Source organism: Pipistrellus kuhlii, unplaced genomic scaffold, assembly GCF_014108245.1.
Source record: "Pipistrellus kuhlii isolate mPipKuh1 unplaced genomic scaffold, mPipKuh1.p scaffold_m20_p_2, whole genome shotgun sequence".
Lineage (NCBI taxonomy): Eukaryota > Metazoa > Chordata > Mammalia > Chiroptera > Vespertilionidae > Pipistrellus > Pipistrellus kuhlii.
Window position 1 is genome coordinate 51,950,987 of NW_023425515.1, and position 25,352 is coordinate 51,976,338.

The 25,352-nt window shown below is 43.9% G+C and overlaps 1 protein-coding gene across 3 annotated transcripts in view; it reads left to right on the forward strand.

Annotated features, from left to right (window-relative positions):
- Positions 1–631: 631 nt before the first annotated feature.
- The window catches only part of ILDR1 (immunoglobulin like domain containing receptor 1), a 35,827-nt gene continuing 11,106 nt past the window's right edge, over positions 632–25,352 (forward strand). For 2 of the 3 annotated variants that reach the window (XM_036446547.2, XM_036446548.2), the window contains exons 1-5: positions 637–821; positions 17,611–17,781; positions 19,318–19,467; positions 23,135–23,254; positions 23,528–23,674. In XM_036446547.2, coding sequence (XP_036302440.1) covers positions 767–821; positions 17,611–17,781; positions 19,318–19,467; positions 23,135–23,254; positions 23,528–23,674 — 643 coding nt within the window. In that variant the 5' untranslated portion in view covers positions 637–766. Of the gene's footprint in view, positions 822–17,610; positions 17,782–19,317; positions 19,468–23,134; positions 23,255–23,527; positions 23,675–25,352 lie in introns of all 3 variants that reach the window. The other variant, XM_036446549.2, reaches the window with a different exon arrangement.

The following is a 25,352-nucleotide window of genomic DNA, read 5'->3' on the forward strand; positions in this document are numbered from 1 at the left end:
AAGAGACCTCGAAGCCCTGACCTTGGAGGGCTGAGGTCTGCGAGGGGCCGCTGAGTTGCATGCAGGATGGGAAATAGCAAAAAAGGAATATACCAACATCAACACATGCCTGACTATCAGGATTTACTTATCTCCATCCATTTACGTTTTTCTAACCTTTCTATAATAAACATCTGTTACTTTTATCCTAATCGGAGATTATTTCTCAGCTCACATGCTATATCTTTAGTTTCTACAGAACCTGACTAGACACAATGTGTAAACCTTACATCAGTGTGTTGTACTGTGGGGGGGACTGGAGGGGAGATAACAAAAATAAAGAAAAAGAATGTTTTCCAAGCACGTGGGAGTGAATGGAAAAACATAGGAACTGCTCCCCAGAAAGTTCTATCATATTTACAGAATTCTACAAAACGCGGGGGATCAATTATCTAGGGGCGGAGGTTCCTGAGAACTTTGGAGAAAAGTGGCAGCAGTCTCCACGGGCGAGAGACGCTTTTTCGGCGGGAGGAGGAACACCTGCAGAGGCGGGCTGGGCAGCGCAGGGAGGACAGACGGCCGGGCCCGCGGGCGGGGCGGGGCGGGGCGGAAGGCGGGGCGGGGGCGCCCAGGTGGGTCAGAGCCGCGCACCTGCCGGCCACCTCCGCCGGCGCCTACCGAGCCAGCGAGCGACAGCGGAGGGATCTGGCGGAGGTGCTGCGTCCTGCGGCCGCCGAGCAGGGGCAGGGCCCAGCCCAGAACAGAAAGGGGTCGGAGAGGCGCGGGCATGGGCCTCGCGGATCCCGCACCTTGGCTGCTGCTCTTCACCTGGCTCCCAGCAGGTGAGCCGTGGGGAAGGGGTCCCACCTGGGTCCCGGGCGCTGCCCGCCTTGCAGAGCTGGCCTTCCGCAGGGCACCCTGGCCTGGGCCGGCTCTGGGCACGGGCGCCTGGAGGTGCGGGACTGGGTAATGTTACCTGTGGGAACCTGTTGTTTTCCTCTCTTATTCGCCCAGGCCCTGCTGAAGCAGGTGCAACTGAGAAGGAAACCTCTAGGCTGCCCCTCCTCCAGTCTTTAGGCTCTTCTTAATTGCTAAAACGGAATCGGTAGATGTCATAACACTACCTTTACAATTCCTAATTACTTTTCCCTTGCATCTGACACTTGCTTTTAGGTTTTAGATGTGGTGACAACCATAGTGGCCCAGAAATGCATTTATTTCACACCTGGGGGGTAATAATGTGTCCTCAAGTATGTCCTGATGTTTGGTATGATTGATTCAGAGTGTGTTCTGTGGGACTACAGCATTCAGTTCTTTGCTAATCTTTCTCACGGTCACTTTTCTACTTTTTTTTCTGTTCACCCGCTTCCCTGACTTCCCCCTGGCTCAATATCTCCCCTTCAGGGGTCCAACACTCACCTCTGCTCATCTTCAACCTCTAGGCCAGTCCCCTGCCTGCTTTGGTAAGCCCGGCTTTGTGTCTGGTTTTTGTCTCTTGGGAAGATGACAGAAGTGTGATCTGCGTGAGTGAAACCAGGTAGGGAAAGGCTAGCTGAATGTGCAGGCTCTTTCAGCCCTTTTCAGTGGGGAGACTGGTGTGATCTTGCAAACCAGAACGTATCGTTTCCCGTTGAAATCTGCCCTCTCTTTTAAGAATAACTGCCCTCTTACCTCTTTGTCAATGGGTGGCCAGCTCACTTTGCCCACAAACCAATTTGAGTCTTGTGTTTTTTGAGGGAAAAGATGTAATATGAAGGTACAGGCAGAATTCCGTTTTTTATAAGCTTAATGGGACATGAAAAAAATCACCCAGAGGTAACAAACACATACAGGCAAAATTCTACAATAATTTAAGCTTAATACTAAGGGAAGGAGGATTGCCAAAGGATAGAAAAACTAGAAAATTGGTATCCCTAAGGACCACTAGCTTACCACATTTTCTGCAGGGTACAGGGTCTACAAATGATGTGAAACGGACAAAACTAGGTGTTGGATACCCACAGTACACGAGAAAATAGACCAGACCTCACCTAAATCGAAGTGCCTGAAATTTCACCAGGGCAGTCATCAGTTTGACTATGAAAACAAATTCATAAAAATCTCACAATGTTGCACAGTTTTCCCTTCTATGCTTCACAAATATAGCTCAAAGTCAACTAAGGATTTTTGAAGCTGCTTGAGCTGCCTTTTTAGGAAAATAGAGATTTGCCCCCCTCCTCTGCCCCTAGGCCTCCCATCCCCAGAGTGCTCCTGAGCTGAAAGAGGCCAGATTTTGTAGCCAGCAGTCATCCAGGTCAATAGGATAAGAAAAGAAGCCTGACAGATAAAAGTCCCTCTAGGGTAGGGGTGTCGAACTCAATCAGAGAAGGGGCCAAAATCTAAAATCCAGCCTAAATCGCGGGCCGAATGGTTTACTGAACAGTCATAAACTGTCATTGTGATGGAAACGCAGCGGAGTGCAGTGATGACAGCGCGGTGCGGGCCACACTGCAAGGCCTGGCGGGACGGATTTGGCCCGCGGGCCTTGTGTTTGACACATGTGCTCTAGGGTATAAACCCCAGTCCTTAAATCACCAGCATATTGTTTTACAAGCTATTTAGTTTTTATGAAGAATATTGAACAAGGAACATTTTTCTAATACAGTGATGATGACCAAATGGTATATTCTTCTAGTAAGCACATTGCTAAATGGACAGGGACTTCAGAAAATGTTGCTCTGGGTGTTTGAGCCAGCCTTGCAGTGTAAGTAGCCAGGATGCTGAAGTAAAAAAGACTGCTATGTTTGTCTGGTGTTCTTTAAATGGAAGGCTACCTGCGTAACACATTTTAAAACCAGAGAATGCTGAATGTGTGAAGTCCTAAGTGAACATCTAATCTCACTTTTTTATTTTAGAGGTGAGAAATTGAGATTTCAACTGTTTTGATTCCAGCACTTGAAGGGGGAAATAGCTCTTTTAGCAGGCATTATGCGCAGGAAAGGTAACTAAAGATACATTCAACAATTTAATGTGCATTTGGATTTTGCATCCATGATGTTGGTTAACTTACTAACCTGCTAAAAGCCTCCAACAAATTGGGATAATCCTAGCACATGGCTCATAAAACATTTGAGAGGATTAAATGAAATGAAGGTTTTAAAGCTTAAATACACAGTGCCTGGGACAGAGTGAGGACTTAATAAATATCAGCTGTGGTGACAATGGCAGTCATGATTTAGAACCACATAGGATTTTATAAAGCTAACTTTAAAGATACAACTTAGGTTCCTCTGCTCCTTCACTACAGCTATGAAACGGCAATTAATAGTCAAATGACTGTTGAGTTGGATTTCAGAAACTGCCTTTTGCTAGTTGTAATCTTGAAGGAATCTCCCTTTATCTAGAAAACAGGCAAAATCCCTGACGAGCCATTTTCCTCCCCCCCACCCCTTCCCTTCCAACGAAAGACCAATTCTTGTTGGGTGGGTGAAGATCAAGCACAGTGTCTAGAACATGGTCATCACTTAGGAAATACTGGGTCCCTCCCCACTGCCCTCACTTCTTTATTTTTAAACCAAACTTACTAAAATGTCCCTCAGATCAAATTGGTGAAGATCCGCTTCCTCTCTCACTCCCAGTAATCAGCTACCAAAGAAGTGTTTTTCAAACGTTTGCATGGTGGGGTTTTTTTTTTTCTTCACAGCTCCCAGTAAGAAATATCGCTTACATTACGACATGTAAACATGTCTGTAAGGTTTCCAAAATCCTGTTACTATGTTGGATATAAGAATAGCAAATTGACACCAAAGATTGTGCTAATAACATTTAAATTCATAGGAAATATTCCCCACAATAACAGTATTAAAAAGAAAAAGCCAATCAGTTGATTTCCTCAAGGTCCACTGCAACTGGGAATATGAACTTTGTTTTTATTTGTTTGTTTGTTTTTTATTTTTTAAATAAATCTTTATTGTTCATATTATTACAAATGTTCCTCATTTTTTCCCCCTCCATTGCTCCCCTCCACCAGGTTCCCACCCCACCCACTGCCCTTTCCCCACCCCGCATTGTCCTCATCCATAGGTGCACAGTTTTTGTTCAGGCTCTTCCTGCACCCCTCACTCCCCTTTTCCCTGAGAATCATCTGTTCACTCCCCTTCCATACCTCTGATTCTATTATATTCACCAGTTAATATTGTTCATCAGATTTTTTAATTCCCTTGGTTTTTAGATTCACTTGTTGATAGTTACATATTTGTTGTTCATAATTTTTATCTATATCTTCTTTCTCTTCCTAAAGAACCCCTTTCAGCAATTCATATAATTCTGGTTTGGCAGTGATGAACTCCTTTAGCTTTTTTTTTTTATTAGTGAAGCTCTTTATCTGGTCTTTGATTCTGAGTGATAGCTTTGCTGGGTAGCGTATTTTTGGCTGTAGGTTCTTGCTATTCATTGCCTTGAATATTTCTTGCCATTCCCGTCTGGCCTGCATGGTTTCTGTTGAGAAATCAGCTGACAATCATATGGGTGCTCCTTTATAGGTAACTACCTGCTTTTCTCTTTCTTGCTGCTTTTAAGATTCTCTCTTTGTCTTTTGCTCTTGGGATTTTAATTATGATGTGTCTTGGTGTGGTCCTCTTTGGATTCCTTTTGTTTGGGGTTCTGTGCACTTCCTGGACTTGTAAGTCTATTTCTTTCCCCAGGTGGGGGAAGTTTTCTGTCACTATTTCTTCCATTATTATTTCAGTATCTTGCTCTCTCTCTTCTTCTGGGACCCCCATAATTCTGATGTTGGTTTGTTTGAAATTGTCCCAGAGGTTTCTTACACTATCTTCTACTTTCTGGATTCTCTTTCTTCTTGCTTTTGTGGAGGAGTGTCCTCTGACTCTTTGTGTTCCAAATCTTTGACTTGATTCTTGCGATCTTCCATTCTGTTTTTAGGACTTTGTATAATATTTTTTACTTCAGACAATGTATTCTTTATTTCTAGTTGATCCCTTTTCATATCCTCATAGGTCTCGTTTATTTTATCGGCCTTTTCTAGGAAATTCTTGAAAAACCTTATAACCGTGGTTTTGAACTCTATATCCAGTTGTTTCTTTTTTTTTTTTTAATATATTTTATTGATTTTTTACAGAGAGGAAGAGAGAGGGACAGAGTTAGAAACATCAATGAGAGAGAATCATCGACCAGCTGCCTCCTGCATACCCCCCACTGGGGATGTGCCCTTGACCAGAATCAAACCCGGGACCTTTCAGTCCGCAGGCCGACGCTCTATCCACTGAGCCAAACCGGTCTTGGCACAGTTGTTTCTTGTCTTCCATTTCTTTTGTTTGTGATCTGTTTCCTTTTCTTGGCATTTTCACAGCTTCCCTGAGTTGGTAGGGTGGCTTTGTGTGCTAAGGTGTCCTATATGGTTCAGTGGGTCAGTCTCCCAGTTCCCTTTGTGGGCTGTGTGTGCAGTCTTGTTGTTAAGCCTTGCTTGTTGTTGGTATCACTGGGAAGCGTTTATCTCCAAGCCAATTAGCTTGAGGATCAGAAATGTCTCAGCTAGGAGGGTTTCTGAATTCCACTTGGATGGGGCGGAGTCTCGGGGAAGCACAGCTAAGCTTTGGTGAATCCCACAAGATTGATGGCAGGCACGCGCACCTCTTTGGTATAGGCACAGACAAGCTTTGGATTCCTGTCTGTCCCTCCCTAGGAGAGTCCTATTCACGGTGAATGAGAAAACTAGCCACTGGAAGGGCTTCTGTGCTCCGCTTGGATGGGGTGGAGTCTTGGGGTGGTGAAGACAAGCTCTATTCAGCCCCTCCCTACGAGGGTCTGGTTTCTGAGTTTCACAGTAATGGCCGCTGGCTTCACACACCTCCGAGAGATCTCTGCCCACTGCCTGACAGTCTGGCCTCTCCCTGTCTGGGGCCGTCTATTAGAGCAATAGGGTGGTTCTGTTTTCCTCTTGAACAAGAAAGCCAGCCGAGCATTAGCTGTCCGCCCTCTCTGTGCTCCGCAAGCTAGCCAGCAGCCAAGTCAGGCAGCTGCCTTTTCGCGCACACAGTTCACCGCACCTTCACAGTTCCTGAGGTTCAGCACGCCTTCTTTCCTTCCCAGATGGTAGAGCCTCCGCTCAGCCAGCCATCAGGGTGATGTTTCCCCTGTTTTCCAGTTCTAAATTCAAATTTGTTAGGGTAGGCTGCATTCATGTGTCTAGCCTATGCCACCATCTTGGTTTCTCCGGGAATATGAACTTTGGAAACCCCTATAGAGTGTGTTCATTTTGCCTATCACCTTGTTCAGTTCTGTTTCTAAAGAGGAGTCAGCCCGATTCTCTCATTAGCATCCAAGTTTCTGCAGTTGCAAAGTATGGGCCACTAGTGAAATGACGTCAGATTTGGGTACTCGCTACTTTGTGTGGCTTGGGGCCCCTGACGAAGCCTCTGAGGTCACAGAGTCATAGGAAGTTAGCCGAGGCCCTGTGCTCTGAGTTGTTGGGAGATCAGTTGTCACACCTTTTTTTTTCTTTTTTCTTTACAAAGAAATAAATTTCTATCACACGAGTAATACTCGCTTTTTAAAACACAACATTAAGATGAAACTAAAATAAGTACCTGCAGCCCTCTGTATTACTGGCTGACAAGCTCTGGTTATGTTCACCCAACCTCAAAGTTTATTCCTGGAATGAAAGTTCAGTTCTACCCCCAAATTCTAAAAAGGTGTGTCATTTGTGCTTTTGTGAAAACCTTTTTAAGATCTGAGAATGGTGTTAGCTTATAGATCCACACAGCTATCAGCATGTAATATTATTCTTTGGGGAATCAGACTGCTGAATCCTAAAGGAACAAGATTCTTAACATCTAGAACTCAGAATTTTTACTCAACGGTGTGAACGAAGGTTAGGATCCTACTGAAGACTTAATGACACCTTGATCCCTGATGTTGTAGTCGATAGAGAAGTGGAGCTAGCTTCTCGGGGTGAGGAGCCTGTGGGAGGTGGGTGGGAGGCTGCCTACTCAGCAGCTCCCTTGTCCCCGCCCTTTGGTCCCCTTGAAATACCTCCCCAGAGTCCCAGGAGTTTGCTGAACTTAAGTAGAAGTCACTCCCAGTCCCTGCCTTCCCCTCCTGGCCAGTTTTACAGATGGGTAAACCTGTGCTCAGGGAAGAGACCCACCTCAGGTTGATGCAATGGAGTTAACTTGAGAACTGAGATCAGAACTCTGGCACCCTCACTTAGTCCGTGGTCCTTGCATCTGTTTCATGCCATGGTGTAGGCTTGTTTTATTTTATTAAATTCTAGAATGTAGGTATAGAAATATATTGCCTCCTGGATGTCTAATTAAATGCTACTTATTGAATATTTTAGAATGAGATGCCAGGTAATTGATGCATTGTCTGCCTGAGGGTTTTTTTTAGCCTAATACTTTACTTCCTTATTTGACATCCTTGGGGGAGAAATAAGATTGTATGTTTTAAGAATTGGGAAGGCTCTGATCATGTCATCTTTCTCTAGTCCTTATTTCTATATATTCTGATGTGTAAATCTTAGGCAAAGTAAGGTCAGAGGAAAGTACTTTTGACATTTTTTAAATTTCCCAAATCCAGTTACCGTATTTTTCGGACCATAAGACGCACCAGTTTTTAGAGAAGGGAAATGAAGAAAAAAAGGTTCTGAAACAAATAGTGTCCTAAAATATTTTATGTGCATTAAAACCCAACATCACAGTCATAAACACATGTAATCAACCCTGTAAAGTAAACAGCAGCATTTAGAACCATTTTAGAGCCGGGCAAGCACACAGAGACCACACAGAGCCGGGCAAGTAAAAAAACTTTTTTTTTAAAGTATATGTGTAGGCTATATTTGGACCATAAGACACAGGGACTTTTTCCCCCCACTTCTGGGGGGAAAAAAGTGTATCTTATGGTCCGAAAAATACGGTAATTGCCAAATTCCTGTTTCTTAATCCCAGGATCTACCCTTTTTTCTATTCCAGGTGACAAACCTCACACTAGTGTACTTTAAACATCTGAAAGTTACTTGCCTCTAAAGCTGCTACCTCTCTGTCTACCCAAATGATAACTTACCTGGGTTCATCTTTCCTACCTTCACTTTAATCCTCTAAGAACCTCCACTAGATCCCCATAGCTTGTAAGAGTGGGTTAAAGTTCTTTGTGTGGAATTCAAAGCCTACTCATTCTTGCCTCACTAACTCGGGCAGCCCTTGTCCCTCTGATATGGCATGCTCTTGTATCCCCTCTTCCCTTCCTATGTGCTTTTTATTTGGCCATCCTGCAAATGGTTAACTTTAACCAGATAACTGCCACGGTATTTTGAGTGTAATTGAAAAAGGTCCGCCATTTGCGTTTATAGATGCCTATGGCGTACAAATAGTTAACTATTTATTTTCTGTACTTTTACAGCACTTAAAATTTGTTCCAAGCAGTTTGGCCTGACTCATGAATTTATTGGTTCTTTTACTCAGCAAATGTTTAATGTATAACATTGTAGTGGAATGAGATGCTGTGTCATTTACCAACAGGTGTGCTGGCAAACAAAAGCAGACATGACCTTGGCCCCATGGTGCTTAAAGTCTAAAGGAAATATGAGCAATTATAGACATACAACTATGACAGGAACCATGAGAAAGATCTATAGGGTAACACAACAACATATGATAGATGGATTTTGCTCATTCAGGAGGTCCTCCCTGAAGAAGTGATAGTTGAATTGAAAATTGAGGAATCATCATTTCAAACCAAAGGAATAGCATGTACAAGACTGCTAGATAGGAGCTCAGTGAGTATGAGGGGAGAGAAGAATGTTAACGTGAGTGGAGGAAGTCACAGGGTGTATGGTGGAAATGGGGCATGGTAGGAAGCTTTGTGCTTATCCTGATAACAGTAGACAGCTTTTGGAGATTTTTTAAAGAGAATGGGTTGGGAGACTGACAGTAGTGTGGAATCCACATGGCTGAGAACCAGAGTATGAGCAGATACCAGTAAAGCTGAGGCAGTATCCTGGCGAGAAGTGATGGTAACTCATACTAGGGTGGGAGTGAGGATGGACAGGGAGATTCCAAAAATACTTAAGAGATATATATATACACCCAGTTTGATAATAGATTGTATAGGGCAGTGGTCGGCAAACTCATTAGTCAGCAGAGCCAAATATCAAAAGTACAACGATTGAAATTTCTTTTGAGAGCCAAATTTTTTAAACTTAAACTTCTTCTAACGCCACTTCTTCAAAATAGACTCACCCAGGCTGTGGTATTTTGTGGAAGAGCCACACCCAAGGGGCCAAAGAACTGCAGTTTGCTGACCACGGGAATAGGGAGAGTGAGGGAGAAGGATGTCAAGGACGATTCCTAGTTTTCAGTGCTGCCCATTACTAACATGAGAATCATTGAAGAGGCCTGGGTTTGTATGGAAGGATGATTATTTACACCTGGGGCTTGACTTAGACTTTTAAACAACCAAGAAGTCCTAGCAGAAGTATTTGGATCCATGTGCCTGTCTTGTCCCTTTTTGTACAACAGTAGGATTTGATATTCAAAGCTCTACCATATCAGTTTCTGAACAACACTATACAGCTTAACCCTGAAGTATCTTGTTTAGTTGTTTACTTATTTATTATTGATCTCCCATTAAGAGTATAGCTTCTAATAGTGCAAAAGCATTGTCTCTCTTATTTGCAATGGTACCCCCTCATCTGGAATGGTGCCTGGCTCACAGTAGGTCTCTAATAAATTATGTGAATGAGTGACCTCTGAAGCCACAGGACACATCAAAATTTTTCATTCTGAGACCCAAATTTGCATATGCTCTGAGATTAGCATGTGGGGACATGGATGAGTCACTGATCTGATTGACATACTTTGGGAAACTCCGAGCATCTGCCTGTTAACCAGGTTTTGTCTTCTACCCCTAAAGGAATATAAAATAATAGAAAGTTCAAACCACCTGAGTGGCTATTTTTTCACCTGGTAGTTTATCAAAAATTTTAAAAGATTGATTAGGTTCCCCTATTGGAAAGATTGTGGTGAGACATGGGACTGTCACACTGTTGATGGGAATATGAACTTCTTCCCTGAAGTTACTATCCTATAGAATAAAAGCCTAATACACAAACTGACCTACCAGTGGAATGACTGGTGGAATGACCAGTTGCTATGATGCCCACTGACCACAGGGGGCAGACACTCGATGCAGAAGCTGCCCCCAGCCTGCAGGCCCAAGGCCAGTCAAGGCAGGTGCCAGCAGGGGTCCCTGATCGCCTGCCAGGCCTAGGGACCCTACCTGTGCAGAAATTTTGTGTACCAGGCCTCTAGTTTAAATATAAAGCCTTCTTTCCTTTGACCAGCAATCTCACTTTAAGAAATATAGCCTACTGGAAGAGATACTTTATATATTTCATATAAAGACACTCATTTTAACAATTCATGTCAGCATTGTTTGTAATAGTGATAAATCAGTAGCAATCCAAATGCCCATTATTAGGAAAATTAAGTGAATTTTTAGGTAGCTACTAAGACAATTAGATCTACAAAATACTTAAATCTATAGAATATAATGATATACCATTAGTTTGAAGAAGAAAACAAAGCTGTTAATGATTAATTTTTTAGAGCAGCGTAGGAAAAGATGTGGAGGGATACACACCAAATTATCAACAGTGGTACCTCTGGAGAGTGGAATGCGTGGCAGGCAAAGAGGAACTTTTTACATTATACCCTTCTGAATTTTTTGAAATTTATTATTATTTTATATTGCAAAAAAAGGTAAAAAGCGGTTTCTATATAAAATGGTTAAAAGAAAATTGTGACTGTGCCTTAAAGATGGGAATATCCCTTGAAGGTTAAGTCTCCACCACTAGAAAAACTTATCCAGAAGGCATCTGATAGACTGGAAATATCCTAGGCCTTAGAATTTTAGGGGTATAAATTTAAATCTATTGTAGCTTGCTCCTTTCTAGTTGCATGACCTTAAACCAGTTACTTAAGCTCCCTGTGGATTTTCCTCACCTATGAAATTGAGATAAAAATAAAACTTACCTCATGGGATTTTTGCAAAAGTTAAATGAGATACTGTATATCAAGCATCCAATGCTACGTCTAGCAGCATGTAAATGCTCAGTGTATGTCAGTGTCCTCCCCAGGGTAGCCACATGCTTAGTGCCTAGCACTGTTGAGTAGCACAGGCCAGACCTTTGTTAAAGATGTAATATGTAGACATAGTTCCTCCCCTGCCCCAACTCTCTCCTGACTCTCTGGATCCCTTACTTCTTTTCTGTACTCATTGCCAGTCCCTCTTCCCTTTATTCGTCTCATATTTGCACTGTTATCTAAGGAAATGTAATAAGTACCCATGGCAAATATACTTGGGGAGATAGCTTGCTCAGAGATAAACTTTGATAGGATTAGACCTGTGTACTTTTTGTTAACATGCTTACTGGAGCAGAGGTGCCTGGGTATCTGAAAAGCACTCAGGAATCAAGACCTTCTATCAGCGTCAGCAGTAGGCCACTGCCCTTGCCAGGAAAGACCATGTTCTTTCCACCCTCCTCCCACCAGCCCACAGTCCCCAGCTACCATCCCTTTTTAAGCATGACCCTTCATGTGGAAAGGAGGGAAATGCCATCTAGTATTCTGAAAACAGTTCTTAGTTAACGAAAGAGAAATCTTTATACCTGTATCCCTATGCTCTATGGATAATGTATTCTAGAAACTATAAAACATCTTGCCCAATATGATTGTAGACAGAGAAGACAATGAAAAAAATAAATGTACAGAGATATGCATATATTTGGGAACACGTGGCATTTAGTTGTAAAGATACTCTTCTTTTTCGATATGTTTTTCTTCGACTTTAATGTCAGATGGTAGTCCCCACTCTGCACAGCAGTGTAGTTTTGGAAAGTACCTCATGGCGGGAAACAGAGAATCCCCTTCCCTTTCCCTCCTTCCCATGAGCTCTGGTATCTCATCTGAAGTTACCTTTCCACTCTCAAATGACAGGTCTCCCTCTCTTCCTCTTTCTCAGAGAACGTAAATTATGAACTTGTGAACGGGTTTGCCAGAGTACAAAGCATCACAGTTTTAAAAGCTTCTAATGCACTAATTCACTTTGCAAAAAAAAAAAAAAAAAAAAAAAAGGTAGTAGAGAACCTTTACATTTGTGTCATTTTAATTCTTTCACAATGCTTTTACATGATTATCTCAGTTGATCTCAGTATTTTAAGGCAGGAAAGATACATACAAATGACAGCTCATCTCTGTTGAGTGCCTAGGATGTGCCAGGCTCTTTCCAAAATACTGGACATTTATCTCAATTAATCCTCACTATAACCCTTTATTATGCAAGCATTAGTATCATTCCAATTTTGCGTGTAAAGAAACAACTGGAGTTTGGAAGTAACTTATCAGGTCTTTTAACTGGTGGGAAGTGAAGGTAGAATCTGAACTCAGAAAGTTAGTCTTTAGAATTAATGTTTTCAAGGGAAAAATGAAAAGAGACAGCTAGGAAATTAGATGGCAATGAATTGGGGATAAAGAGATGCCACAGGATGAAGTAAATTCTCCTATATAATAAAAGACTAATATGCAAATCCACCAAATGGGAGAATGACTGGTCACTATGACATGCACTGACACCAGGGGGCAGATGCTCAGTGCAGGAGCTGCCCTCTGGTAGTCACTGCACTCCTGTAGGGGGAGCGCCACTCATCCAGAAGCTGAGCTCATCACTGGCGAGCCTCTCTTTTCCCACCTCCACAGGAGCACTAAGGATGTCTGACTGCTTCCCATGGGGACTGGCCTAAGCCATCAGTAAGACATCCCCCATGCGTTCCCGGACTGCAAGAGGGCACAGGCTGGGCTGAAGGTCACCCCCTCACCAACACCAGTGCATGATTTTTGTGCACCAGGCCTCTAGTTTAAGAATAAAAATATAACTTACAAATTTAAAAACTTGTATAACTAAGTTTAAAAGAGCAGTGATGCAATATCTACACAAGGCATTTATCTTTTTTAATTTGTTCATATTTTCAACCCTGATTTTGTTGCTTTTGATCTCTTCTTGGAAACCTTACCTGCTTAGTAGTGTGTGTGCCCAATGTGGTTAGTTTTTAGAGAAGTTACAAGCTAAAGGGAAAGAAAGATGGGAGGTTTTTGCCTTTGAGATGGACTTACTACTTCCTCTGTCTTTTTCTCAATCTGAAAAATCCTCCTGCTTTTAGAGAATCCAGTACCTGACTTCCTTTCACTTGGAAGGTTAAACTTGCCTGCTTGGGAAAGAGTAGGTTTGAAATAAATAAACACAAAGATTGGGTTTTGTGGTAAGCAAGCCCCAAATTCAAATCCTGAAGCTGAGAGGGCTTGGGTTATTGTCTGAACTTTCGTCCACAAAGACGGGCAGGGATGATTCCACCCTAGGGGGTTTGTAAGGATTAGAGACAATATATGTACAGGGCCCAGCGTACAGTAGATGTAGGGAAACAACTGAGAAGAAGGAAGAAATGTTTGCTTGTTGCTCATTTGCCCTTTATCCTGGGATCCTTCCCTACTTCCCATACGAGGGTCATGGGGGCACGTGAGGAGGGGCGGTATTCTGAGAGCTGTGCAGGATGCTGTGGGGCTGGCATACCCTCAGAGGGACTGTGAGTGAGCTCACTGTGGTCAGCATATCTGGGAACCCGAACTATTCTAAGGTTCAATATTCACATAAGGGATGAAACTGAAGAGAGGATAAAAGGCAGCACAGCCAGCGTTGACGTTGGTAAAGGTGAGTTCTCTGACCCCAGGTGTGCTTTGCCCATAATAAGGGCATTCATGGAAGGGGAGCTGAATGAGGATTGGATAATGAAGGTGCTCCCCTTGTCTCTACTCTCCTGACTCAGTGTCAGATTCAGCAATCCAGAAGCTGCTACAGAGCAACTTCTGGCCCCACCAAGCTCCCTCCTCGGCCTCCCAGCAAGCCGGTCCTCCTTCCCCTGCAAATGTCCTGCCTCTTTTACAAATAATGTTGAGTAGAGTCCTTACCATAAACTGCTATTTATGTTGAATCACTATTTGGCAAAGTAAAGAACATGTAAGTTATTAATTACAGTGTCAGAATGACAGTTGTCAAGTGTATATTAATTACTGCTCATGTAGCCTGGCCCCATGTTTTAGTTCTTTGCAAGCTAATGAATACCAAACACACTCTTTTATTTATGGCCAGGCAGAATGACAAGAGCTGCTCAGGGGAAGAATCTTAAATCACATTCTCTTAGAAAATGAACGACCACAGACAAGTGACGTTTTTCCAATTTCAGTTTTGCTGTGTATGGCATGGGCACAGCTCATCTTTTCCCAGGGGTCATAGTTAGTGTGTAAAAGAAAATATCTAAAAGTGCTATGCAAACCTAGGTCATGTGTGGACTGAAAATCAGCGTCTTCTCCCTCTTCTAATCTATGTGTGTTACTGTACAAAAGGAGCTGGTGTTGAAAAACCCATCGTCAGAATCTTGCTGCAGTCCCTTCTGTTCATTAGGCTGTGTTGTTGGGAAAAAGCTCCAAAGTCTATTTCAGGTTAGTTCCAAGGAAACAAAACAAAACAAAACAAACCAGGGTGAGGGTGGAGAAGCAAAATTAAAACAGCAGATAACCATAGAATTCATGTTAGGCATGAGACGATGGTCACTGGCTCTTCGGTTGATTGTATTGATTTCCAGGAATCCTACAGCTGATGGCAGCTATTTTCCCCCAGACTACAAGAAGGCTCATTTTCAAAATGAATAAGGAAGTCATCTATCTTCCTGAAAACACCACCGTCACCCTATTACTCTTCTTCAGAAAAGCCTCCCGTGATTATCCGTTAACTAGACATTGGCGTGTGCTATAGACTTCACTCCGTCTCCCCACCTCCTGGTCACCACACCAGCTCCACCTTATTTATCCCTTCCGCTTCCCATAAAGCCAGAGATGCCAGCTAGGTTGGTTCCCTCCAGGTTCCCCAAGTAACTGCCCCTTCCTGCTAAGGGCCTGTGCTCATCTTCCATCCTGAAATGGTGAGTTTCTCTGCCTTCTCTTTCTCAAGTGTCATCTTTATCCTGTCTGAGTCAGAGTCTCACATAAATCTCTTTGTGAAGGTTTCCCCATCCAAAGGTCTCCCCTAACTTCTGCAGACCCTCTCTCCAGCTCAGCTGTCGCTGCACACCCTCATTTACAACTCGGGAGGTGACTCAAGTCATTTCTAGGGGCCAAAGCTTTTTTTGAGCAGCATTCTGTTGCTTCTCCATGGATATGAGAAAAGCAGGTGTGGATGCCCATGATAAGCCTCAACAGACTATCTTGTGGGCTGTGTCCAGAAGGTGAGGTGCGACCAATGGCTTCGGCCACTGAGAGAGGCCCACCCAGCTGCTCTGTAATGGGTGTCTATGTTTGTTTTGTTTGTGGGAGTAACTCAGTCAAAATGAAGGCAAAGTACCTGAGAACCCCCGTTTGAAAGAGGGAGGCTCATACACTGACACTAACGTGGCAGTGTATGTGCCAGGCACCAGATGTGGGTTATCTCATTGAATTCTTGCAAGGACCTGATGGTCATACTATTATAATATCCATTTGTAGTTGAGGAAGCACAAACTGAGTGAGAATAAGTAACTTGTCCAGTGTCTAAGTAGTAAAGTGATTTGAACCATAACATATCTGAGTCCAAAGCCTAAGAGGTTGCTGTTTTAAAATCTAGTCTACACCAGTGTTTCCCAAAGTATGATGCCCAGAGCAGTAGCATCAGTGTCTCTTGGAAATTTATTAGAAATGTAAGTCCCTGGGCCTCACCCAAGTCTTACTGAATCAGAAACTCCTACTGACATCAGTTTGGGCTGTCACAAGTCTTCCAGGTGGTGTATGCTCGAGTTTGAGTACTCCTGCTCTACACTAACCCTCCTATGATAAGATCCCATATAGCCCAGCCTAGAACCCATATTGTTGTAGGAACATTACAAGATATCAATTATGTGTGGTCCTCTGACTGCCAGAGTCCCACCTGACATATCTGTGCCACCTGGTTCCTCATCAAGGCAGATATGCAATATGTGTATTGGGAAAGTAAGAGGAGGGAGTTGTTGTTGTTTTTTTAAATAAATAAATAAATAAGTGTGTTTGATTCCTTTAAGTCCTTCTTGATAAAATTTAGCACAGTCTGGTTTTTGTTTCATTTGCTCTATGCTTATGTTGACCTGACCACTGGTTAATGTATTTCTGGTCATTTATTCCTTTTTTTTTAATTATTAAACAAACATTTATTGGTTGCCAAGGAGGTGACGGGCACAATATGAGGCCCTTGTGTTTGAACAGTGAGTTAGAGACAAACCCAGTTGGCCTTCTCAGGGCTTACAGTAAACAGGCCATCACTAAGAAGTGTGAAATGGTAAGATGAGGCACTTGGGGAAAACAGAGGGAGGCCCCTCCCTCAGATTTGTAGTCAGGGAAGGCTTCTTGAGGAGGTGAGGGTGCAGCTAAAGACCTAAGGAATAAATAGTAATTAGTCCAGTGAAGGGAGTGGGAATGGTGGCCGGTGATATGGAAGAGCGCTGCAGCTGCAGATCCACATGCAGGAAGACCTGCTGAAGACGGCAGTTCTAGCATGGCTGCAGCTCTGAGTGTAAGGTATGGCCTGAAGGGAGATGAGGCAGGAGAGAAAAGCTGCAGACAGATGTGACCAGCCTTAGAGGCCTTGTAGAGGTTGAAATTTATCCTTAGGGAAATGAAGAGAAAATGATGTGAAGAAAATATATATTAGCAAGTTCACTACCGTACAAATGTAGGCTTATCCTATATAATAAAGAGGTAATATGCAAATTAGCCCTCACAAGATGGCTGCCTACGACCAGGCTGGCACAGGGGTTAGTGAGGGATGACCAAATGACTGAACAAGCAGGCTGCGTGGGGCAACCAGGCCGGGGGAGCGGGGGGGCAGTTGGGGATAAAAGGCCAGCATGCGGAGGCAGTTAGGGGCACCCAGGCCAGCAGAGAGAGGAAGTTGGGGGTGACCAGGCGGGGGGAAGGGGGCGCCAGGAAGAGGCGATCAGGCTGGCAGTAAGGGGTGACCAGGCTTCCGGGGGAAGGAGCAGTTAGGAGCAACCAGGCTGACAAGGGGGGCAGGTAGGGGCCACCAGGCAGGCAGGTAGGTAAGCAATTAGGAGCCAGCGGTCCAGGATTGTGAGAGGGATGTCCAACTGCTGGTTTAGACCTGGTTCCTGGAATTGGACCTAAAGTGGCAGTCGGACATTCCCCAAGGGATCCAGATTGGAAAGGGTGCAGGCTGGGCTGAGGGGACCCTCACCCCACACAAACTTGTGCATGGATTTTTTGCACCGGGCCTCTAGTTTTAATATAATTTATTATTATTGTTGTATGTATTATTACTATCGATAGGCCATGAGCTTTTTGGGAGTTGTCCTTGATCTTTTTCTTCACCATCTTCCCTTTTGTCTGTGCAGTATCCACCCCACATTTTCCCCAGGCCAAGTAAGAACTTAGACTCCACCTGTGTGCTCCCAACCAGTCAGGCAGTGCGGTGGTTCATTTGCATTGCTTTTATTACCCACCAACCGAAGTAGGTCACCTCCCAGAGATCTGGTCCACCTTCAGCATTGTCTCCTGTTCTTGGCTGCAGGGTGTCTGTCCTTGTTGGTGACCGTCCAGCACACAGAGCGCTATGTCACCCTGTTTGCCTCTGTCATCCTCAAATGTGACTACACCACCTCTGCCCAGCTCCAGGACGTGGTAGTGACGTGGCGTTTCAAGTCCTTCTGCAAGGATCCCATCTTTGACTACTACTCTGCATGTGAGTGTTCTCCCTCTCTGGCTCTACCAGGGTCCCTTTGTGAAGTGTTGTCATTAGGATGTAGGTAGGAATGAGCTAGGATAACAAATCCTCAAGTGAAATAGAGATCACTTGATCCAGCCCCCTCATCTTATAGATAAACTGAGCCTAAGCAGATGGAGTAACTAATTGAAGGTCACATACTGTTCTATTTGTTTTGAGATGTAAGTCCCACCTTGTTCTAAGACAATTTAAGGCAGCTCAGGCATTAAGTAAAAGGCAGAGCAAATTCTGCCTCCTAGTCTGTGCCAGCACACTGAGATGTGAATGCAGATTCGCCTCTCATCACCCTAGTCTTAGAATGCTGACAAGAAAACTCCTGCACCCCCGGGATGCCTGAGGAAGGGTCGTCTGTGAACTTGTGCCCACTGCCAAGTTCGATTCTACAGCCAGCCTTCCTCATGGACAGTCACTCCCCTGCTGACGAAACAGTGATACGGAGCTCACTGCCCCAGGGAGTACGTTTGTTGTGTGACATCTCTCAGATGCACCATTCCCATGATTAGCCATATCTGACCTCTTAAGGAACAGTTGGTTCCGCTGTCTGGAACCAAAGCTCTTCCAAGCTGTCTACCCCTGCCTCTCTCAAAGAGCAAAGGTACCCAGGTACCCACTGTCAGCCTGTGATAATTAACCCTGTAGAAATTTTGGGAACAGAAGCAGACACCCTATTCAAAGGAAGCAAATGAACTCCTTGAGATGAAAGGAGAGGGAGGGAGACATCAGCTTTACCTCTTTCAGTCCTATAAATGTCAATATGAACCCCAGAACCTGTCCCATGGAGACTGATGTTGTCCCCAAAAGACACCCCCCCCCCCTCTAAATCCAGGTATAGTTTCCTGGGGTGGGTACTCTTAAGATGCCTGGGTTATGTGGGAAGGTAGGTAAGACTAGGATAGTGGGCATTTGCCCCAGCAGATTTAACAGCTTTTAAACTTTGCATTGTAAGGGCAGGTGTATTTTAAGGAAGCAGCGTCTGGGGCCACTAAAAATGAGACACAGGACGTTGGGATGGGAGTCATTCAGGACTTGATGGTCTATTGGGGGGATTCTGGAGTGTCTCAGGCTCAACGGAGGGTCTCTGGTATCACTTGGGAGCTCGTTAGAAAAGCAGAATCTCTGCTTCTCACCCAAGACCCACAGAATCAGAATCTTCATGCTGCCGAAACCAGTTTGGCTCAGTGGATAGAGCATCAGCCTGTGTACTGAAGGGTCCCGGGTTCGATTCCAGTCAAGGGCATGTACCTTGGTTGCGGGCACATCCCCAATAGGGGGTGTGCAAGAGGCAGCTGATCGATGATTCTCTCTCAACCATGTTTCTAACTCTCTATCCCTCTCTCTTCCTCTCTGTAAAAAATCAATAAAATATATATATATTTTAAAAAGAATCTTCATGCTAACAAGATGCCCCGGAGACACAGAGGTTCATAGTGAGGGCACCTTTCTTCCTGGGAGTTCCCCATTGCTGTGTGACTTAGGTGTATCCTCTCTCCTCAGCTTACCAGGCGGCTTTATCCCTGGGCCAGGACCCTTCCAACGACTGCAACGACAGCCAGCGAGAGGTCCGCATCGTGGCCCAGAGGCGGGGGCAGAATGAGCCTGTGCTGGGGGCGGATTACCGGCAGCGCAAGATCACCATCCAGAACCGTGAGTGAGGGTGCAGAGGTGCAGGCACCAGGCTGAGTCACTGTGGGGATTTCCCTTTTTCTCTGCTGCCTGATGATCTATTTGGGTGGAGAAAAATGCCAGCTACACTAGTACAGAATGTGCCATGACACTGGAAGTCACTTCCCTGGAAGTTGGTCTCTGGGTGAGCTTTGGCTAACGGTGTAGGAGTGGATGGTTTCCTTTGTGTCCCTGAGATTCAGGGCTGAGGTGTGGACCAGGCTCCTTGGACCCTTCCACGAATTGCTCTCGGGGCCCGCTGGAACTCCAGACTCCTGGGTTTCCCTCTGGCCATGCCTGTTATACACATCTAAGGAAACAGCCTTCCACGTAGATGCCCACCTTCCGACCAGCACCCTTCAGTGGTACAGAAGGGATCATTGGGCTTAGAATGCAGAACACTGGCTGAGTGTCCCATTACTCCCACAGGTTGGCTTAGTGACCGTGGCAGCTGTGTTCTCTCGCTTCTGTTGCCACATCTGCAAGATGGGCATAGTGGTCTCTGTCTCCGCACGGCCCTGAAGTGAATATCAATGTGATATGTGAGAGTTCGGCTTAGAGCGTATCTATTCTTTGTGGCGATTAGACTCAGGGGTGAGTTCACTTATCGGGTGTGTGAACTTGGGAAAGTCCCTTCAACCTTTTTAGCCTCGATTTCTATAAAGTGAAACTTGCCACAGTACCTGGGTAGTTGTCAGGGTCATGTGAGATGATAGGTATAAAGCACTTGGCAACAGAAAGTGTGCAGTGAACTTTAGTTATGATCACTTAACATTCTTTGGGATGGATGGGTTAGCACACCACATTCCTATCTTGTAATCCAGGATTCACAAAATTCAGAGCCTATTTCAATGAGCTTTGTGTGCTGTGTGAAGTAAATATTTGGTGGTTAAAATGAAGAGAAAAAAAAATGGTGGGGGGAAATACACCCAGCAGGTCACTTAGAATTCCCATAGCAACAATGTGAAGAAATCAGTTAATATTCTTTGACCATTTAAAGGGAGCCGTTTAACAATTGCTAATACTTTGGCTGTAAAACTTATGTTTGATCCTTTGACATTCAACCTCGATTCCCCCAAGCTGTGCTCCAAATTTATGGCACAACTGTCCTTTTCCATCTTTAGGGGCATTCTCAAAGATGCAGGGTGGTTCTACTTTCTCCAGAGCTCCCAGACGTAGCTCTGATAAGTCCCATTAATTAACAAGTCTCTTTTACATTGTTTGAAGGTCAAATGAAAGTCCCCCAAGGTGATAGTCCCTGCTTCTCTGTCTTCTTTTTTTTCTTCTTTCTAATTTTGAGCAGTGCTGCATGCTACCTTCCCTTCCCAACCAGCCACATTGGGTCAGACTCTGTTCTTTCTTACTCCCGTGGGAAAGTGGCATTTCCCCTTGGTTTTATTTCTACCTTCAAGCTTGTGACATCAGGAGCCTTGTTTTCTGATACTTTAGTGCTCATGTCTGCGTCATTTGTGATGAGCCTGTCAAAATAGTTCTTGAATCATTTAAAATGCTGACATACTTGAATGTCCTTATTACTCTGACATCCCTAAAATACTCTTTATTGTCTCTAATAACAATTGGGGAAGATTTATAACACACATTAACCTCTGAGGGGGGAATTTCCCCCACAGCATTTTCACCATTCTTCCAAGACTGTGGTATAAGCTTGTTTCTAGGAAAGGTAGTGGGTTTGGAAAAATCATAAGTAAGAAAACAAAATCATAGGGATTGACGTAGAATGAGAAGGAAACAGAAGTCAGAGTTAGCTCCAATAGTGCGTGACCTTACATTTTTGTTTCATTTCCTCAATAAATATTTCTTGACAAACATATAAGAAAGAATTGCAGATATTTAGATGGTTTCTAGACTTATTGTGATCATTTCACATGTATATAAATATAGAATCACTATGTCATGCACCTGAAATTATTACAATATTGTATGCCAATTATACTTTAATTTTTTTAAAAAAAGAATTGCAGATAAAACTGTCAACTAGGCAGGAGCAAATCTGTAAGGTAAGGTCTTTAAGAATGTGAAGATGTCCTCTGGCACTTACTGTGGCTAAAATAATGGGGTCTTGGAGGTTGCCCTGATGCTTCTGACCAGACTTTAAACCCTTTTAGGACACAGATGGGTCTTATTTCTCTTCAGATTTCCCACATTTCTTCTTGAAATCGTCCACAGTGTCTAACATAGTGCTGGACCCACAAAAGGTCTTAGTGAGCCTGTGTTGCATTTGCTAATCTTAAACATCCCATTCATCTATCTTAGTGGGGGGACACAGCACTTGGTGTTCATGATGACAAATTCTTTTTCTTTTTTTTAAGTAACATTTATTCTTAAAACAATGGCATTTCATCCTTGCTTATCCAGGTTTATCTCATAATCTACTCCTTTGAGATCCAGAGATATCTGTTCACAGCTGGCAAGAGATCCAGGCTACCTAGTTTGGAGAGGATATTAGACCTTGGTGGTTAAGAGCACCAATAGTGAAGCAGAGAGGCAGGGTCTGAACCTACCTCTGGTAAGCATTAGCTCTCGGTTGTTACTAAGCTGATTTCCCAACCTCCTGGGAAAGGCGAAGGCCTGCTAAGCCTCTCGGTTTCTTCATCTGAAATGAAGCTAGTAACAGTACCCACTTATCAGGATTACAGTTATGAATATGCAAAAGCCCCAAATATTAGTGACTTAAACAATAAAGTGTATTTCTTCTTTTATATAACTTTGAAAGTAGATGGTCTAGAACTATTGTAGTAGTGGCTGTCCTCCATTAAGTCCTCAGGGCCTCAAGCTCCTTCCAACCCACCAGGAATATCATCATCATCCTCATAGTCCAAGATGACAGCCATCATATTTGCTTTCCAGATAACAGAGCAGAAGAAGAAATAAAGAACAACCCTGGACACCATGGGTCAATGGTTAGAGCGTTGTCCCATGCACCAAAGGATCACAAGTTCAGTTCCTGGTCAGGCTGTGGGTTCAATCCCCAGTCAAAGTGCATATGTGAGGCAATTTGATCAATGTTTCTCTCTCTCCTTCTCCCTTACTCTCTCTCTCTACAATCAAGGGGGGGGGGGCATATCTTCAAGTAAGGATTTAAAAATAATAAATAAATAAATAAATAAATAAATAGGAAATGAAGAACAAAAGGGTAAAGCTGTCCCCAGGCTGTTTTTAAGAAAGTTCTTGAATTATCATGTAACACTTATGCTTACACTCTATCCGCCCTGAGTCATATGTCCGTGTCCGTCTGTAAGAGAGAATGAGAAATACTGGCTTTATTTCTGGATGACCTCATATATGACCAAAAATTTTATGACTATGATAGAAAGGGAGAACAGACACTGGGAAACAAGTGGTAATCTCTGCCTCACCCACTTGGAGAGCTGTGGTGGGAATTAAATGAGTTGATATATACAAATGCTTTCAAAATACCTCATAGGGCTCAATGACTGGTCAGTTCTACCTCCATTATACTGCTTGGAGAAAGAGGAGGGTCTCAATAAAAGGAATTGAGGTCTTTCTCTGAACTATGAGGGGCCCACTTAAGATGTGGAAGGACAATGCCAGGGTCTTGAATCTACAAAAGGTCAGAAAGCATTTTCTTCTCTTTCAATCAGTGCACATTCTTCCTCCTTTCTTGCAGGAGCAGATCTTGTGATTAATGAAGTGATGTGGTGGGACCACGGGGTGTACTACTGTGCGATTGAGGCTCCAGGGGACACGACAGGTGACCCGGATAAGGAGGTGAAGCTCATTGTCCTGCGTAAGTGCTGCGGGAACTTTTTATTTGTCCACCCCACCGTGACACTTTTTTTTCATACAGGAAAAAGAGAAAAAAGAAGAAACAAGCAAGGCCAGGTTGTTATTTTTGGATTGCCAGCCTCTGAAGTTCTCTTACCAAAATTAACCTTTTTTGCCCCCCATTATATTGTTCAATTTGAATCTGTAGACCAAGAGCTATATTTGTTAGATCGCTAGGCTATTGGAACTGCCCCTGTATATTTTGTGTGACCCCTGCTTGGCTTCTCCCCTGCAGACTGGCTGACGGTGATCTTCATCATTCTGGGAGCTCTCCTCCTGCTCCTGCTGATTGGAGTGTGCTGGTGCCAGTGCTGCCCCCAGTATTGCTGCTGCTACATCCGCTGCCCCTGCTGTCCCACCCGCTGCTGCTGCCCTGAGGAAGGTGAGAGGGGATGGACAGGCAGTGGGATGGCTTGCTGCTGGAGCCTGGTGCCCCAAACAGATCACCTTCCAAACCATAGGCTCTTCCAGGTTCTCCTCCACAACTTTCTCCCATCAAAGGCTCGGGGGCCTTTGGCCTCAGCCCAGAAATTAATCCTTGGGCTACAGAGTCAAGTGAGAGGACTTCTTTCCTGTCCTCGTTCTAGCCTGCCCACGGCCTTCTTCAAATGGCTCTACCTACTGATGGCATTTCCTCAGCGGCTCTGGTATTCCTGTGCTCCACTGTTTGCTCTTAGCACTGACCTTGCTTAACATGAGGTGGCTGGAGGAATGGTTTAAATGAAGCAGCGAGAGAGAGGGGGCCACTCCTTAGAGATGATTTAAAAAGAGTAGATCTGAGGAAAAAGGTGTGAAGCAGTGGTCCTCAAACTTCAGAATCACCCCAAAGGCTTGTGAAAGCTTAATTGCTGGCCCCCACCACCAGAGGTTTTTTGTTTGTTTGTTTTTTAATTTAATTGGTCTGGAGTGGGCCTGTCTGAGAATTTGCTTGTCTCAAAAGCTCCCAGGTGATGTGATGCTCCTGGGCTAGGGCCACACTTTTAGAATTTCTGTGTTAAAGAAAGGAAAGAGGGAGCAGAAGAAAATCTTGCTCTTTCTTTGGGCTGACATTTGACTTTTTTAAAACAGAGTTATGACATGCCCTAAACAATTTGGCTGCGGAATGAAGATAAAAGTAAATTATTCTACAATGATCTTTTCTTATCGATAGTAAGTAGCTAGAATGGAATCAACTTCTTTAAATGGAAGTTGTATTTGTGTTTTTAAAATAATATATCCTGTTCCTGATAATATCAATAAAGTATTACATTTCTGAGAAAATTCCAGAAAATTTGGAATATGTAAAGACTAATCTTAGCACCCAGAGATAACACATTTGAAAGGGAATTTTTTTAAGGGAAAAAATAAGGAATTGCTTCTTAAGCTGGAAACAAAACTTAATCTACAGTGTTGAGGTCAATGCTCTGAGTCTGGTTTCAGGCCTGTGTTCCGAGGTTGGTGTCTTACAGGAAAAGAGAACTAACCTTTATTGGATGTTTGCTCTGTGTAGGCCCTTTGTACATATTTCCCCATTGAATCTTCACAACCCTAGAAGGCCAATATCATCACTTTTGACAGATGAGGGGACTGAAGGCCAGAGAAGTCACCCAGATAGTGAGTAGCAGTGGTAGTACAGTGTTGAATCCATGTTCATCTGACTCACAATAGTCTGAATTTCCCACAGTAGGCGCTCCCTACCTCTTAGGGGCCTCTTGGAGAGACACCATGGAGAAGTCACTGTCAGTGACATATTAATATGCAGGAAAAGATGAGAAAAACACTCTCACGGTGCCTTCTTAGCATCCCTAGGTCAGTGGGACACTCAAAATTGGCAGGACTGGGGAGAAACCCAGCATAAATGATAAATGTATCCACTACCGGCTAATAAACAGGTTCTGGGGGAGAGGAGTTTCTCCTAAGTGGTTAGAGTTCATTTAGAAGAACTGGTAAAGTCAAGAAATGCAGGCCACGAGTAAAGGTCCCTAGACCTGAGCAGATGCGGTCACTTTTGAAGTGAGTCACTAGAGCAGACTGTCCTGTGAAGTTTGGTGATGAGGAGATTATATGGAGGCGGCAGAAGT